Below are 17,765 nucleotides of genomic sequence, written 5' to 3' on the forward strand. Positions count from 1 at the left end.
GTTTTCTACTGACTCTACTCTCTCTTATCTGGAACATCATACTTTCATTTCTTTTGATGTATTTTATTGCAGAAACACAACATCCCCATATAAGAACTCATCAACTAGAAAGAATAAGCATCAAAAAGCCTACCTTGAAATTGAGTAAATTTAATGGTCCCCATCCTCTCCCCATTCCGGAACACAACTTGACCCTAAAAACAAAACAAACGAAAATAAAAGAGAAATGCCATATTAGCTCAGACACTATGGATCTCAGCTGAAATTCATAAATCGTACAATGTGACTATTAATATTGAAAAAAATAGGTTCCCGCTAGACTGCAGAGGCAAAATTAAACTAATTGTTTTAAAACCAGTTGTGACTTTATCTGGTTCATCTGAAGAGCACAAAATCAATAATGAAAACAACACACGTGAATTAAAGCTGAGATATGCATCATTGTTATTATCATGATTATCCATTAAACACCCATGTGTCCTGTTATCCTGGGACAAGGTCTTCCGGGGTGCTGGAAAGATGGAGGCGGAGATGAGGCCCTTGGAGCCTGGCCCCGACTCTGCGCCTGTGCCCTACCCATTAAGGCGACTCTGCTCAGACTGTTTGGCGTGAGGACCAGAAGGGGGCTGGAGGTTGGTTCGTATTTCTTATTAAGGATAGAGAATGTTTTTGTAAGTTCTTCCTGAGGGGTGACATCAGCCCCAATTATAAATGGGCTATGGGGCAGCACAAAATTAAGCTTCTTGAGCCAGTGAGACCTGCCTTGTGTCACAGGCAGCTGAGCATCCCTCATTAGGGACCCCGGGGGCTACACACAGCATCATCTGCTGTATTTGCCTTGCTGGCTGATACCGGGCTTCCATATGCTGGGCTAAATAAATCGGGGACATGAAGAGCGGGTGGGGTCTCCCCTTGGCCAAGACCCATGACCCATCAAAATTCAGTAACCGTGCAGGAAATCGACACATTCTATCAATGAATCTTTTTGACAAGCTTGAGTGGAAAGGGGGATGATCCTCATTTTACAGACCAAGAAACTGAGACCAAGAGAGGTTATGCACTCTATATTAGGTTCACTGTAAGTGAGGCTGCTGGGAGTCAGATCCGAGTTTGATTTTAATGCCCATGCCATTTCACTACAGCATGTTGCTCCTATTCCAGAAATAAATTCTTTCCTATCTTTCCATTAACATGCAATTAGAAAAAGAAATTGTTTGAAAAATTTTTTTAATGTGTATTTATTTTTGACAGAGAGAGAGAGAGAGAGAGAGAGAGACAGAGCATGAGTGGGGGAGGGGCAGAGAGAGAGTGAGACACAGAATCCAAAGCAGGCTCCAGGCTCCGAGCTGTCAGCATAGAGCCTGACGCAGGGCTCAAACTCACAGACCTCGACATCATGACCTGAGCCGAAGTTGGACGCTCAACCGACTGAGCCACCCAGGCACCCCAGAAAAAGAAATTGTTTTAAAGAGACACTGCTTTACTCTCACTATGCTCTTGCTTCATCAAGTAATAGCACAGACAATACTTTGGTTTCCACTCAATTCTCGGGAGAAAGCACCAAAAAGGATCTTCCTTTGGTGGAAACCCAAAGTCTGAGGCCCTGCGGCTTTTGCAACAAAGAGAATCACTCAACCTGTTCTCAGAACGAGAAACACCTTCTAAGGCCACTTTGACACCTTTTTGAAATCCTGTAGACAGCTGAAAGTAGTATCATTTTGAAACTAATGCCAACTGAATTCCATATTCAGGTGATGGCAAGTAATTCCCTGAAGTGTGAAAACATTTCAGCGTAAGGTGAGACAGGAGCTGTGATTTTATTTCTAGGGATGATTGAAAAGCACAGAACATCTTCTGAAAGGATCACTTTTATGCAAATAGACCACTTTGCACAGCTGGGAAAGATGCAGACATTGTGGACAAGAGGACATTTCGTGTTTTGATAAAGGTGGAGATCTAACTTATCCATCTCCTGCCAAGCTTTGAAGAACTCCAAACACTTGTAGGTATAAAATGTGGACATATTTTGCAGAATCTTTTTTAAAAAATTGTATTTAAATTCTAGTTAGTTAACATACAGTGCAATATTGGTTTCAGGAGTAGAATTCAGTGATTCATCACTTACATTCAACACTCAGTGCTCATCCCAACAAATGCCCTCCTTAATATCCATCCTCCATCTAGCCCATCCCCCACCCACCTCCCTCTATCAACCCGCTATCATTAAAAGTCTCTCATGATTTCTCTCTCTCTCTTTTTCTTTTTCCCCCCTTCCCATATATTCAACTGTTTTGTTTCTTAAATTTCGGGGCGCCTGGGTGGCTTAGTCGGTTGAGTGTCCAACTTCTGCTCAGATCATGATCTCACATTTTGTGAGTTTGAGCCTGCATCGGGCTCTCTGCTGTCAGCACAGAGCCCACTTCGAATCCTCTGTCTCCCTCTCTCTGCCCTTCTTCCATTCGTGTGCTTGCTCTCTCTCTCAAAAATAAATAAACATAGGGGTGACTAGGTGGCTCAGTTGGTTAAGTGTCTGACTTCGGCTCAGGTCATGCTCTCACAGCTCGTGGGTTCGAGCTCCACGTCAGGCTCTGTGCTGACAGCTCAGAGCCTGGAGCCTGCTTCAGATTCTGTGTCTCCTCTGACCCTCCCCTGCTGGCACTCTGTCTCTCTCTCTCTCAAAAATAAACAAATATTAAAAAAAATTTTAAAAATAAACATAAAAAATTATTTAAAAATCCACATATGAGGGAAACCATAATGGTATTTGTCTTTTTCTGACAAATACCATGTCATATACACATATACATTTGTATATATACATGTATGTATACATACATACATACATACATATATATCTTCTTTATTCCTTTATCAGTCAATGGACATTGGGCTCTCTCCATAGTTTGGCTATTGTTGATAATGCTGCTATAAACATCAGGGTGCTTGTACCATTCAAATCTGTATTTCTGTATCCTTTGGGTAAATACCTAGTAGTGCCATTGCTGGATTGTATGGTAGCTCTATTTTTAACTTTTTGAGGAACCTGCATACTGTTCTCCAGAGTGGCTGCACCAGTTTGCATTCCCACCACCAGTGCAGGAGGGTTCCCCTTTCTCCATTCTCGCCAACTTGTTTTTCTTGTGTTGCTAATTTCAGCCATTCTGACAGGTGTGAGGTGGTATCTCATCATGGTTTTGATTTGTATTTCCCTGATGATGAGTGATGTTGAGCATCTTTTCATGTGTCTGTTAGCCATCTGGCTGTCTCTTTGGAAAAGTGTCTATTCATGTCTTCTGCTCATTTCTTAATGGATTATTTGTTTTTTGGGTGTTGAGTTTGATAAGTTCTTTATAGATTTTGGATACTAACCCTTTATCAGCTATGTCATTTGCTAGTATCTTCTCCCATTCCATTGGTTGTTTTTTAGTTTTGTTGATTGTTTCCTTCGCTGTGCAGAAGTTTTTATCTTGATGAAGTCCCAATAGTTCATGTTCACTTTTGTTCTCTTTGTCTTCAGCCATGTGTCTAGTAAGAAGATGCTGTGGCCGAGATCAAAGAGGTTGCTGCCTGCTTTCTCCTCCAGGATTTTGATGGCTTCCTGTCTCACATTTAGGTCTTTCATCCATTTTGAATTTATTTTTGTGTATGGTGTAAGAAAGTGGTCCAGGTTCATTTTTCTGCATGTAGCCATTCAATTTTTCCAACACCATTTGTTGAAGAGACTGTCTTTTTTTCCATTGGATATTCTTTCTTGCTTTGTTGAAGACTAGTGGACCATATAGGAGTTGTGGGTCCATTTCTGGGTTTTCTATTCTGTTCCATTGATCCATGTGTCTGTTTTTGTGCCCGTACTATACTGTCTTGATGACTTACAGCTTTTAATATAGCTGCAGAATCTCTATTAGTTAAATGAAAAAGTATATACTGAAATGGTCTTCGAAACTTGGACAGAATGACACTCGATTGGAGTATGAGGTAGGGATGAGAACCTCCCTTTACTTTGTAAACAAAACTAATTACTCCATCTTTGAAGTAAGAGCTGTCACATTTTAGTTTTTTTCACAACAACTATTTTTACTAACAGTAGCTCCTCCTTCTGTCTCAGGTAATGCAATGGAAGGAGGCCAGTGTCCAAGTATCACAAACCTGGACAGTGCCCCCTCGGGCAAATTCCTGAGCATGGAGCTATGGACCTAGCACAGCTCCTGACCTACAGCAGGTGCTCAGTAAATGGCAGTAGTAATTCTTATTGAAAGATGTTTAATAGCAGAGAGCTTTAATAAAAAAGATTTAAAGTACCAGGAAGCTTTCCAACCCATAGGCAAGGATTTTCCATAGCATATGATTCCATCTGTCAAAGGGATAAACTGTTGGATCTGGGTCCAAGGTGTCCTCACCTCTCAGAAACATCAGCCCCCAAGTGACTGAGTTCTCCAACCACATGAGCCAATGGGTGGTGTAGAACACACAGATACATAACGGGCTATTTAGAGGGTCTGTGCAGAGAAGAAGCCAGGAAGCTCCATGAAGCCCCCTTCTGAGGAAGATGTGCCATCTGATTCTTTCCTGAAGGAGTTACCATGGCACATGTTGGGTCTGACCACTAAAGCCAGTTGTGTTACCCTGCCCATGGCTGACGGGGGCGGGGGGCACTATCCCAGCCAAGTCAATGTCAATAAGACACAAGGACACATGGACACAAGGAAGCCCACATACCAATCAGGTGATTTTCACGAAATTCTGCCCAATAGGTGTCTTTCCGCAAAAGTTTGCCTATTCTGGGCCAGGTTCTTAGCTTCTAGGTGCTGATTCCTATCCTTGGAGAGATTTATATTTGATTAGGAGAGACAAATAAAACAAGTTTGCCACTAAATGAACAAGATGACTTTAGTTAGTAAAGAGCGCCATGAAGAAAATAAGAGGGAGTGGCTGGGCGAGGGCAGAGGTCTATTGCACAGTCAGGAAAGACCTCACTGAAGAGCTTCTAGAAGAGTTGAAGGCTGCAAGACAAGAGGGAGATGCTCCAGGGGAAGGGCAGAATCAGGGCGGGAACAGAAAGGGCCAGGGTGGGGGAGCACAGCGACGGAGCGGGTAGGTAGGCAGGGCCAGGTCACATCCGACCTGGAGGCCATGGAAGGCTCTGGAGGGGATTTTAAGCACAGGGAAGAGCCCCGGGTGTGGGGAGGCTGAGCAAAGCTGTACTGTGATCTGATGTAAGGGTTGAGCAGATCGATCTGGCAGCTGGATAGAGAATGGATGGTAGTATGGAAACAAGGACACAGAGAAACTTGGGCTCTGGCAGCCGGTCATCGCGGTGTGTGGTGACAGTGGCTCAGGCTAGCATGAGGACCCGATTCTCTCTCTTGCCAGCTCAGAGTGCACCACCAGGGTGGCTGGACACTGTGGCCTGAACACTAGTGGACTCCCACCTGCCTTCTGTCCGGGTCGACACTGTGGAGTACTGTCCTAGTGCCCCCTTGGGAAGAAGGCACTCATTTCCCCAGCTGTCAGGCATCTTGGCTGCTGCTGAGTTGCCCAGCACCCCAATGGAGCTGTGCCAATGGCAGTCATGCCCCCTCCCTGGGGGGCAGCCGACATCCAATGGTCAATGTGAAGGGACACAGTTCTACCCCCTTCATCAATTCTGGGCAACTGTGAAGGAGCATGGGATCCAGAAGCCCCCATGGGATGGCTGAGGTCATGGTTACAGCTGATCAATTTCAACTTGTCCCTTTGCCCAATCCTGCTTCACTTCCTCCCTCCCAGGTTTGGTTCCTGATCAACTTCCTGTATGCAGATCTTTGTCTCAGAATCTGTTTCCTGGGCAACCCGACCTAAGACACCTGCCACCAAAGGTCATGGGGACTATGTCTTTCTTGCATCCTGAAGGAGCCTGCATGAGAAGACGGTGGGAACAGAGGCGATGGGTTCTGAGTAAAGCCCTTGCTTCAGCCTCACTGTGGCCTGGCATTTCAGCCAGGAGGCTGGGCTGGCTTTGCCTTTCTTAAAGCCCAGCTTGAGCAGGGATTTGTCTTGCTCTTCTCCCCACACACATATTCTTTATGTCTATATAAACGCCGTGACTCTCTTTAAGCTTTCGTCGTGTGTGATCCCAAGGCTATAACTGAGGATCATCACGTGCGCTTGAGACCAGTTCCTGTGACGTGCTGCATTCCAAAGCAACGGAATTGGGTAGCTCTGGCTGGCATGGTGGCCGAGTTCTGTCTGGTGGCTCACAGTCTATATCCTCCTCTGTGCTGCAGGGACCCAAAGTCCGAAACCACATTCCCCACCATCTCCTGCCAGCTGGTTTCCATTTAGGTTCTGCTAATGAGAGGCATTCACGAGAGATTAGAAAGTATGCATAAGGGAAAAGCTATATTTTTCCTGCTTTGGCTGTAGCAGCAGGAGTTCTGAGTGACTGCAGGTGTCTGTGGACCCCAGCATCCCTGAACTGGCGGCGGGGGGCAGGGGGGCTCTGAGCTGACTGCTCAGTGGCCAGTGGTGGGGTCCCCACAGTAGCAGAAACAGCAGCAGCAAGAGCCTCAGAGGCCAGTGTCCTTGGGTCCCCATTATTTTATTTGCATTCCTAATCTGCTCTGGGGTCATTCTTAAAACTCCTCAGAAGTTAGAATCCATTATCAATCAGCATGCAGTCTAGAAAATAGAAATCACTTTGTGCATTTCAGAGGCAGTGCTAATACCATATCCCTTCTGTTCCTGCAGCCCAAGGGGCTTAGTAGTTTCTGTAAATACTTATCTCCAGGGACAGCACCTTCCTGTTTTGCTCCTCCATCCTTTTCAACAAAGTTGTAACCGGTTCCCTGTATTAAATCTCCCTCTGAAATGCCTGAAGTGGTTTCTGTTTTCTTGACGGCATGCTGATTGATAATGGAGTCTAACTTCTGAGGAGTTCATAAAGAATGACCACAGAGCAGATTTGGAATGCAAATAAAATAATGGAAGTAAAGCCACCAAGTGGATCATTTACAAGGATTTTTTTTTTTCTTCCTGAAAGAGATGTTGCTAATGTCAAAGAAAACAGTCTGTTTCATAAAAGTCGATCCAAACAAACAGTTCAGGTTGAATCAGGAGCAATAAAGCTGCATTTCTTTGTTGGAGAAATCTTCAGAATGCACAGGATAACACATGGAAAAAACTTCCCTTTCAGCATTCACCAGACAAGAGCCAACACTGCCCCCAGTGTGACCCCGAAGAGTCACTGAGTGTTTCTGAGCATCAATTCTCCTGTTTGAAAAATAGGAAGTGCGATACCTACTCGTCAGGATTGTTTGTGAGAATTAAGGAAGGTATTTATGAAAAAGGCATAACACAGGGCTGCTGCACATAAAGGGTAACTCATAATTCTTCCAGGGAATTGGAGTTAGCAGAATTTCACCTGGTGTCAGTTCAGAACCCCCAGGAAAATCAGTGGTGAATGAAATGTACACTAAGGATTCCAGTAGCCAGCAGGATTTGGCAGCTTCGTCTTAGAAAAATTGTTTCCATTGTTCACCTTTAATGTGTCACTACTAAGTGAGGGAGATTTACTCCAGGAGCGCCTGGGTGGCTCAGTTGGTTGAGCCTAACTCTTGAGTCTGGGCTCAGGTCATGATGCAAGGGTCATGGGATCGAGCCCTGCGTCCAGCTCCACACTGAGTACTTGAGATTCTCTCTCTCTCTCTCTCTCTCTCTCTCTCCCTCTGCCCCTCTCCCCCAATTGCATTCTCGCTTGCTCTCTTCTGCCAAAAAAAAAAAAAATTTTTTTTTGTTCCAACAGCAGTTTATGAATTGTATGGGTCAAGTCCTACATTGGAACTCTTTTTACTTTCTTTCTTTCTTTCTTTCTTTCTTTCTTTCTTTCTTTCTTTTCTTTCTTTCTTTCTTCTTTTCTTTCTTTTTGGTTGCTTTCAATTTCACAGCAGGGGCTAGGGATGCCCAGCCCCAGACATGATCTGATGTCGGGCTGGAGCTGGAGGCTGGACAGAATGAAGACTTGCTCATCTCAGCCTAACCCCCTGGAGCCCTGGGCTCACTAAGGGGCATAGTTTCTGCAGGTCATGTGCATTTAGGGAAGAATTTCCATCTTTAATATGACCCTAACTACACTCTTGTCCCTGGCAGTTGATTGGTCTCTGGGAGGTGTGAATAAGCATGCTCATCTGACTGCTTCATTTGTGCTTTGAGGGAACAAGATGTGCCCTGACGTGTCACACAGGCAGCAGAATCTCTAAGGAGTTGGAAACCGAAGGGGGACAGGAGATCCTGGTCAGCGCACTGCTGTCTGCGTAGATGATCCAAGCCCACCTTGGACTGTTCTGCTGCCAGCCCTCCAACCAGGACAACGCTGGTTTCAAATGAACCATGAGGACTTGGAGAAAATACTGGGGCTTGAATGCTGGTCAGATTTTCCATCAAGGGTAGAGGTGCTGGGGCACCGGGGTGGCTCAGTTAAGCGTCTGACTTCGGCTCAGGTCATGATCTCTCAGTTTGTGGATTCGAGTCCCGTGTCAGACTCTGTGCTGACAGCTCAGAGCCTGGAGCCTGCTTCGGATTCTGTGTCTGTCTCTCTCTTCCCCTCCTCCACTTACACTCTGTCTGTCTGTCTCTCTCTCAAAAATAAATAAACATTAAAACAATTTTTAAAAAGGCATAGAGTTGCTTGAAGAAGGTGCCTTCTGTTTTCCAAAGGACAGCCGATTAAAAGAGAAATATCAAACAATTGTGCATGTCTACCCACGTGCTCTACAAAGGTGAAAAATACTTTTTTTCTGCCTGTGCCTTAGACTAATACAAGTCATATTTTGCATTCTATTTGAACTACTTTTCTTACATGAAAATGCTTTTTATAAGTCCAAGCCTGGAGAAAAGTTTGATGAATCTATTGAGTTTTGGCAGTGGATGTGCAGGGAATTAAGAGGAGGGGCAGGATGGGAGGTGTGGCCTGTCCCACAGCCACCCTTCTGAGGGACTGTGATCTGATGGTCCAAAGGGTTCCAATGGTGATCAGTCACAAAGCTAGCGAGCCTAAGGCAGGGCTGGGCGCAGGGGAGAGGAGAGAGATGAAGAGAAGATGGTTGGGTGGATGGGCCAAGAAAAGCAGGACCAAATCCTTTCCTTCCAGTTACAATGCAAGAGTCAGGCTTGTTTAGAATAGCAAAATATCAGAAATGAACAGAATGCCCACATAACAGAACAAGCACCAAGTAAACTGTGATGGACACGTTACGAGATATTATGATAACATGCATTCAATCAACTACCACCTAACACCTGTTGGGCACGTGCTAGACAGGCACCCGAGGAAGGGTGAGCAATGTCAACACCGTTCTAGATCGCGTGGATTTTGTAGTGTGGTGGGAAATGTAGACATTGAACAGTGAATGCCCTGATAAATATGTATTCACAAACTACACTAAGTGAGATGAAGGAAAAGAACAGGGTGCTATGAGAGAGAACTACAGCAAGAACCTAACTTAGACTGAGGGTCAAGGAGGGCTTTTCTGGAGAGGCAGCATTTGTGCCAAGATCTGAAGGAGTTAGCTAAGAGTGAGGGAGAGAGGGTCCTGGGAAGAGGGATTGCAAGTGCGAAGTTCCCAAGGAAGGAGACAGGATGAGAAACAAGAGTTGCTGAAGATCCCGGTGGAGCCGAAAGAGGCACCTGAGGAGGAGATGAGCAGGGAATGTGATTGGCAAGGCAGAGAGGTGCAAGGTCATGTGGAACCTTACAGGCTGTATCAGGGATGCTGAGCTCAATTCTGAATGCCAGGGGCGCCGATCTGAATTACACACACTTGAGCATTCTGTTACAGACGTTGCAAAAAAGTTATTTGCAAAGTGGAAAAAGTGATTTGTGATTGTGCCAGACAATGGCCAGTTGTTCACCAAATCCATTTCCTTTTCCTCTTGGGCACATGGTTAAATTGCACTTTCTAACCCCCTTTATAGTTAGGTGTGTGACCATGTGATAGTTCCAGCCAAGGGGATGTGGGTAGAAGTGGCATACGGTGTGCCAGATTTGGCTCGTAAAAACCTCCCATAATGTCCTTCATGCTCCTTCACTGTCCCCATCTGCCAACTGGATTCACTGAAAAGTGAACTCTGAGGCCTAAGGAATGGAGGGGACCCGAGATGGAAGAGCCTGGGTTCATGAATCGTCATATAGAAAGGCTTTTCACCAACCAGAAACATCCATTTTGGACTTTGCATATTAGAGAAATCAATTTTTACTGTGTCAATACACTAAGATTCTGAGATATCTTTGTTATAGCAGCTGGTGTTATTTATCCTAACTAATAACACAGTGTGAGTAAAAAAAGGGTAAAAATCATATTTATAGCATACTCACAACTATGTAAAAATCACTCCTACCAAATAAAAATGTTAAACGCTCATTGGTTTTAGGTTGTGTGATTATGGCTTTTTCTTCCTTTTACGTTTCAATATTTTCCACTATCCTATGATGCGTATGTATTATTCTCATAACAGGAAAACTTTACTGAAAAGTTTTTTTGAAAAGATGTTATAAGAAGGCACATTTTTTTTTTTGCAGGCAAAAATAGCAACATCATCACCAACAAAATAATACTCCCTCTTGGAATAGATTAATTTTTACTGACAGCTTTGAGTTTTTGTGAATAAGAGCCAGAGATCTATGCAAGCATAGCACATTTCCCCCTCAACTTGGAATAATGGAAAGAGCAACCAACAAGGGGTCTGAAGACACAGAAGCAGGCTGTGCTCTGCCATTTTCTAGGAAATGTACCTGGGACAAGTCCTTTCTCAGCTCTGTTCTCAGGTTTCCCTCTGCAGAACACGCAGAGATAACATTCTTTAAGTTATTTTTAGCTCCACTGAAATATTTGTGTATAATATCTGAGTTTTTTTTTTTTCTGGGGTTATTCCTCATTAATCAATTCTCAACAACAACCCAGTCGGATGCACTGTGTGTTATTATTATCTCTATTTTACAGATGAGGAAATGGAGGTGCTGAGAGGGTAAGAAATCTGCCTGGGGTCACGCGACTTGTAGGCAGGACTGGGATTCACTCTAGATTGGTCTGACTTTAAGCTTATGCTTCTAACTACATTCTACCCTGCCCCCTTGTGCAAGAACTGGTCACTGATTTGAAAATGAGCTCTTTGCAAGGGATCAGAGTGAGTCCCAAGCAGCCTTGGTTGAGGGGAGGGAGCAGGGGTAGCGTAGGTGGTAGGTAGGGGGAAGGAAGATAGCTAGTCAGAGATGTGTTGATAAATGTTTAACAATGGGCTTTTGGGGGGAGGGTCCTGGTTTGTAGTGTTTGGGAATTTCTATGGTGTAAATACTCCCACCAAGGCAGATTTCCAGCTCTCAACCATTTAACAACTGGTCCATCAATTCTTGATAATTTAACAAATGGCTCTTGGCTCTCTTGGGAGACTGTAGGATCCGGCTCCAGCCCATTGGTGGCCAGGCCAGTCCTCTCAGGCTTCCACAGTAAAAATGTGAGGAGGAATGCAAAATGCTTAGGTTTTTGTTTTTGTTTTTTAAGTTTATTAATTTTGGGAGAGAGAGAGAGAGAGAGAGAGAGAGAGAGAGAGAGCGCGCGCATGAGCAAGGGGAGGGGTAGAGAGGGAGAGAGAATCCCAAGCAGCTTCCACACTGTTAGCACAGAGCCCAACACAGGGCTCAATCTCCCGAACCACGAGATCATGACCTGAGTCGAAACCAAGTGTCAGACACTTAACTGACAGAGCCACCCAGGCGCCCCCCAAATGCTTAGTCTTTACCTGCACAAGGGGTGGGTGAGAATCTGTTCTCAGAAATGGGGCAGGGGGCTTCAGAACAGAGCAGGAAGAGCTGGAGAGAAGGGACCTGTACTGCTTATCTGTCGTTTCAGCTCCCACACTGCGCAGCTCCGCTCAGCTCTGGACAGAGAGAGATGAGCAGCCCAAGCAGAGGTTGGGAGATCCAACCTATCACAGGTTGGGAGATCCAGATACCCCTGCAATCTGTTGGGTTGGGGGTCTGTGTTCCCTGGGCCGAATGACATTTGCTGAGACTGTTTCTGAACAATTAAGCCAGAAGGGGCTCTGGGCTCAGAGGGGGAGGTTCAGGGTTCTAGTTCTAGGGTTGTCACCAGCCGCTGCTTGCCCATAATTATGCTCCCTCCTCTCAGCCTCAGTTTCGTCACAGAAAATGAGGGAGGAGTTGCTATATGTTGTATCTGTTGAGAGCTTACTCTGGGACAGGGCATGCTTATGCTAGACCCTGGGGAAATGCAATGATTAAGCCACAAAGTCCTAGTCTTCTAGAAGCTCCCAGTCTAATGAAGGTGACAGGCAAAAAAGAGAGAGAGAGAGATACTTACAAGGCAGGAGAGGGTGGGTACAGAGGTATGAGCACAAAAGGAAGGGCACTCTCTCAAGGAAGGGCATGGAGGGGACAGAAAAGGATGAGTGTGAGTTAGCTGGGCAAAGAGGATGAGAGAGGAATGTTCTAGGCAGAGGGAAAAGCATATGCCGAGGCCTGGAAGCAAGAGAGAGCTTGGCTCTATGAAGGACCAGAAGGAAGGGCAAGGTGGCTGGCGGGTAGTATGCAAGGGGCAGGGAGGTTGGTGGAGGCAAGGATGGCAAGAGCCCACATCAGGCAGGGCTTTGGACCTCATGTTGCAAATGGGGGCCACAGAAAGGTTATTATAAACCAGGAAGTAACAAGTCCAACACCCTCTTTAACAAGAAGGAAATCCTCTGATTTGTGACCACATGGATGGACCTGGAGGATATCATGCTAAATGAAATAAGCAAGATCCAGAAACACAAATACTGCCTCGTATCACTTCTGTGTAGAATCTACAATAGTCAAACTTACAGAAACAGAGAGTAGAATGGTGATTGCAAGGGGCTGGAAGGAAGGAGAAATGGGGAGATGTTGGTCGAAGAGTACAAACTTTCAGTTATGCACAATGAGTAAGTTCTGGGGATCTAATGCACAACATGGTGACTGCACATAACAATATCGTATTGTATATTTGAAAAATGCTAAGCGGGTAGATCTTACGTGTTCTTGTTGCAAGAAAGGGAGGCAAGGAGGGAGGGAGGGAGGGAGGGAGGAAGGGAGGAAGGGAGGAAGGGAGGAAGGAAGGAAGGAAGGAAGGAAGGAAGGAAGGAAGGAAGGAAAGAGAAAGAAAGAAAGAAAGAAAGAAAGAAAGAAAGAAAGAAAGAAAGAAAGAAAAAGAAAAGAAAAGAAAAAAAGAAAAGAAAAAGAAAAGAGCAAGGTGATGGGTATGTTAATTAGCTTGATTGTTGTGATCACTTGGCAATGTATTTGTATATCAAATCATCAAGGAGTAGTCCTCAAGTATATAAAAATCCTATTTATCAATTATGGCTCAATAAAGCTGGAGGAAAAAAAGCTACTTTGGTGTTGTGTGGAAAATGGACGGGCATGAGGTAGGGGACTGGATGCAAGGAAGCCTGTCGGAAGCTGTGTGAAATCCAGGTGAGAGATGAGGGTGACAGAGCTGTAGAAGAGTCCATAATTCAAAAGATGGGAAGGAGGTGGAATCCACAGGGCTTAGAGATGCCGCATTTGAGGGCTGGGGAAGGCAACGTGAAGAATGGCTTTCTGGTTTGGCAGACAGATGGTGGTGCACTCCTTCCTTACCTGCACAGTTGGCAGAAGGGAGCTGCCCCAGCCAGTGAGTGGGGTCTTTGCCCAGCTTCCGGGATGGCTAGCTGAGCCCTGTAGCTCTAAAGTCACACACCATGAGACCCTCCTCCAGGCTTTTTGCCCCCAGCCCCAACCTCTCTTCTTTCCTGGTCATTTGCAGATGCAAGCATCCCCATGATTAGAAATACTTAATTTTGCTTTACTGTATCTTCTATTTTTGTTAAATAGATTAGTCTCCACCAGGAAAACCAAACTGCTGACCAGCCGACCTGAAAGTCTGAGACATGCAATTTGCAATCTGTCAGAATCTTCACTTTCGGCCAGGGTGGGCTGCAGACTGGCCTAGAGGGGGTAGGGCAGGGCTCAGACAAGGCAGCTGGTGCAGCAGTGGTCCAGATGCAAGGGCAGCGGGCTCGAGCTGCAGGGTGGCCGGGCAGAGCGAGGAGTGCGCTGCAGAGTAAGGTTACGGGAAAAATGGGCAGGACTGTGGAGCTCATGGACAGGTAACTCAAAAAGGGCACTCTGCTGGGAGGCGGCCGCCTGGGTTCTATCCCCTAATTACTTCGGTCTCCTAGTCTCCTAGGAGTAGTTTCCTAGTGTGTAAGGAGATAAAGTTCATATTATCTGAAAGCTGGGCCCAGAATTCCTCCTAGGAGGAAATGATCTTGGTTAGGAAGGAACCTTGATTAGCCTCCTGGGTAGAAAGGAAAAATGTCAGCGAGGGGAACAGAAGGAGCTATTTTCTCGGCAGAGAAGGAGGCCCAAGAGGGGTGGGAGGCCCGGAGAGACCACCACGAAGGAAATGGCCCCTAAGACGGGGAGGGTGGCGAGCAGGAACAAGGTCAGGAGTAAGTAAGGTCCAACTCAAAGTCATTCAAATTATATTCTCTGGTACAAACCCTCTCTGCTTGATCCCCAAACCTTCACTGGAACCCCTCACAAGTCCTTGTAAAGGGGATGGCTTTCAGGTCCGTTTGTTCTTGTTTTGTGTGGCTGTCATAACGGAGGAGGGGTCTGAATTTCCTGCATGGGTCAATGGGGCCCAGAGCTGAGGAAAACCTCAGGGATCATGGGCTGGTCCAAATCCTGAATGAATTCAGCACAAGCAGAACCATGAGAGCACAAGCCTGCAGGAATGTGAAGAAATCCTGAGGTTGGTCATCCCTGAACTGAGAGATGGAGCTTCCTGAGAACCTTTCCAAGATCCCAGTGGCTGACATCAGGTTACACACAGAGGCTGGAGTTGGGCAGGAGGCTCTCCAAGTCTTGAATGTGTCTTGGTTTCTCCATCTGTGCAACAGTCTGTGTGTGTTTGCATTGCCAATGCATATGTGCATGCGTGTACACACGTGAGGGCGTATGTATGTGGCAGTCTCCTAGGCTCCTCCCAGCCCTGGTGGCCCTCAGCTCAGTCCCGATGAGTCACCAGTCCCACCTCCCACCTTGGAAAGAGCGGGCTGGGCTGGCAGGAAGGCGCCTGATTGAGAACCCATTCTCCCTCTTGGCTCAGCTCCCCCATTAGAAACCCAGATGGCTCCATATGGGGTTTGGGGACTATTCACTTGGCTTCATGGGCTAAGCCTAAAAATCCTCCATCATTTAAAAAAGTCTTCCACCAATTCTCCTGGGAAGGAAAGAGGAGTCAGCAGGGGCAAAACCAGAAAGGGAGGGAAGGGCAGCTGTTGGTGGCCCCACCTACTGAGGTGGACTCAGGCTTAGGGGGGTCAGGAAGCTTCTTCTAGCAGCAGAAACAGAATGATGGCTGTGGAATGCCAGGCGTGGATGAGGTGGGTGTCTGAAGCTGTTTTCAGAGCTGGAGTGGGGCCAGCTGAAGCTCCGAAAGATAAATGGAGGAATGTTTTTGCTTAAGATGTGTTCTCTCTTCCCTTCCACTTCTGGCCTGGGCTTGAGGGGCTCTTCTAAGACCCCTGTTCAACTTATGGGTCCAGCTGGTGAATTTGAGACATAATTCCTTATTATCAAGAGGATTTGCACCTGGTTTATAGCTGTCGAACATTTTGTAGTGGACATTTTTCTTGATCACCAACTGATCCCCATTTGAATGATAATAGTACCCTGATTTCAATTTAGAGATGACGTTTTCAGGGGCTGTGATAGCCACACTCTAAGATGGCTCCAATGATTCTCCCCTACTGGTATTCACACCCTGTACAGTCTCCTCCCACATTGAACAGGGCTGGTCTGTGTAACCAGTAGGATATTACAGAAATGGCAGAGTGTGGTTTCAAAACTAGATCATATAAAGACACTGCAGCCTTAGCCTTGCTTTCTCTTGGATTACTCATGCTGGTGGAAGCTGGCCACCATGTGATGAGGACACCCAAGCAGCCATATGGAGAGGTCCATGTGGTGAGGAACTAAGTCCACCAATAGCCACCATTAGTAAGCCAGCCATGGCAGGGAGCTATCTTGGAAGCAAATCTCCACCCTCAGGAAGCCTGAAGATGACTTTAGTCCCATCTTGCCTGCAATTACATATATTAAAGACCCCAAGCCAGAACCTTCCAGCTAAATCACTCCTGAATTCCTGACCCACAGACACTATGTGAGATAATAAATCTTTATTGTTGCTTTAAGTTACTATGCTTTGGGATAATTTGTTATGAAGCAATAGATAACAAATACAGGGTCACAGGAAGTAAGAGAATTCACCCTGGATGGTTCCAAGGAAGATACTTTATTAAGGACTACTATAGAGTGAGGGAACAGATTAAGGGAACAGACACAAGACAGCATTGTGCCCATAGACTAACAATGGCAGGAGCTGTTATATGTCTTGGAACAGAGGAGCAAGGGAAGAAATAGTGTCCTCAGAACTTCACAAGAGTGGGAGGCAGAGAAGCCATAGCCTTGGAAGGAGGGCACAGCTATTTCAAGAGATACGAAAGCAAGGCTGGGGGCTGCCCCCTGACCTCTCTCTCTCCTCGGTGGCTTTCAATCTCCTGTCTGCACTCGCCACTGGCTAAATCCAGCCAGAAACCCCGAGGACAAGGGATCCCGGGTAACGCCGACCATGGCAACAGCTTCCCAGGGCACAGAGAAGGGCAGAGAATGGATCTGTTGGAGGAGAGACAGAGAAGAGACAAAAGCCACCCAGAGATCCACCTGGCCCCACTCTGACTTGTTGAAGTTTCATGAAACTTAACTCTATGCAGGGCTGAATCACATGACTTAGACTAAGCCAATCAGTGCAGCCTTCTAGTTACAGTGATTGGTTCAGGTATGGGCGCATGACCCAAGTCAGCCAATCAACACACAGAGGACTCACTTCCAGGGATTTTGTTGGCATTACTGGGGAAACAGGTTCCCTGTCTTGCTGGACTTGGTGCTGTGATGTGGGATTCAGAAGCAACTGTGTGTGCAGAGTCTGAGAATGGCACTGGCAGAGGAGAAAGCAGCCCCAGAGAGGAGAGATGGAGAAGCCTCATCCTGGACTTCATTGGTATCTTTGGGGAGGGACGGTTTTCTATTACTTGTTCCAGAAGAGTCCTGAGTGACACATTCTCATCCACAGCCTTGATGATCCTCATGGCATCTCTCTGGGGTAGGCTTGGCAGAGCTCATTAGTCCCATTTTGCACATGAAGAAAATGAGGTTCCGTTCTCTTTATCACTTGGCAGCCAGTTCACTTAAATTCATCATTAAGTTCACTATACCAGCCTAGGTTTTTGGAATATATTTCGCCCTCACATTGTATGATTTAAAATTTTTGACTTCTGTTTCAATGGCCTTGCTGTGTATATGCCTGTAATCAAAAGGTGCCTCAAACTCTCTTTAGAAGTAGGTGGCACTCAATTATTAATTTTAATCAAACAAGCAAACAGGTGATGGTGGTCAGGAAGATTTTCCAAGGTCACACATCTTTGAGGGGCTGGATCTGAGACTGGAAGGCGGGACTGAAGCAGGTCCCCAGGCCCTTTATTGTCCCCAATGGGAAATGTCCTTCTTTCAGTACTTCCTTTGTTTGCGTACTCTCCTCTTCTTCCTGCTTCTGCGTTGAACCCATACTCTGGGGAGTACAGTGTGAGGGCTGGTAGTGGGCAGGTGAGCGCTCAAGGCTACCTTGCAAGGGATAGGCCAATGGCTCCATGGT

General features: G+C 46.0%; 1 protein-coding gene across 1 annotated transcript in view; it reads right to left on the reverse strand.

Moving 5' to 3' along the window:
• The window catches only part of GABBR2 (gamma-aminobutyric acid type B receptor subunit 2), a 349,708-nt gene that overhangs the window by 99,905 nt on the left and 232,038 nt on the right, over positions 1–17,765 (reverse strand). Inside the window, exon 8 of the mRNA XM_019454378.2 lies at positions 134–194. Within this exon, the coding sequence (XP_019309923.1) occupies positions 134–194 (61 nt within the window). The remainder of the gene's footprint in view (positions 1–133; positions 195–17,765) is intronic.

The sequence above is a fragment of the Panthera pardus genome, unplaced genomic scaffold, assembly GCF_024362965.1.
Source record: "Panthera pardus isolate Hobbes unplaced genomic scaffold, ASM2436296v1 HiC_scaffold_20, whole genome shotgun sequence".
Lineage (NCBI taxonomy): Eukaryota > Metazoa > Chordata > Mammalia > Carnivora > Felidae > Panthera > Panthera pardus.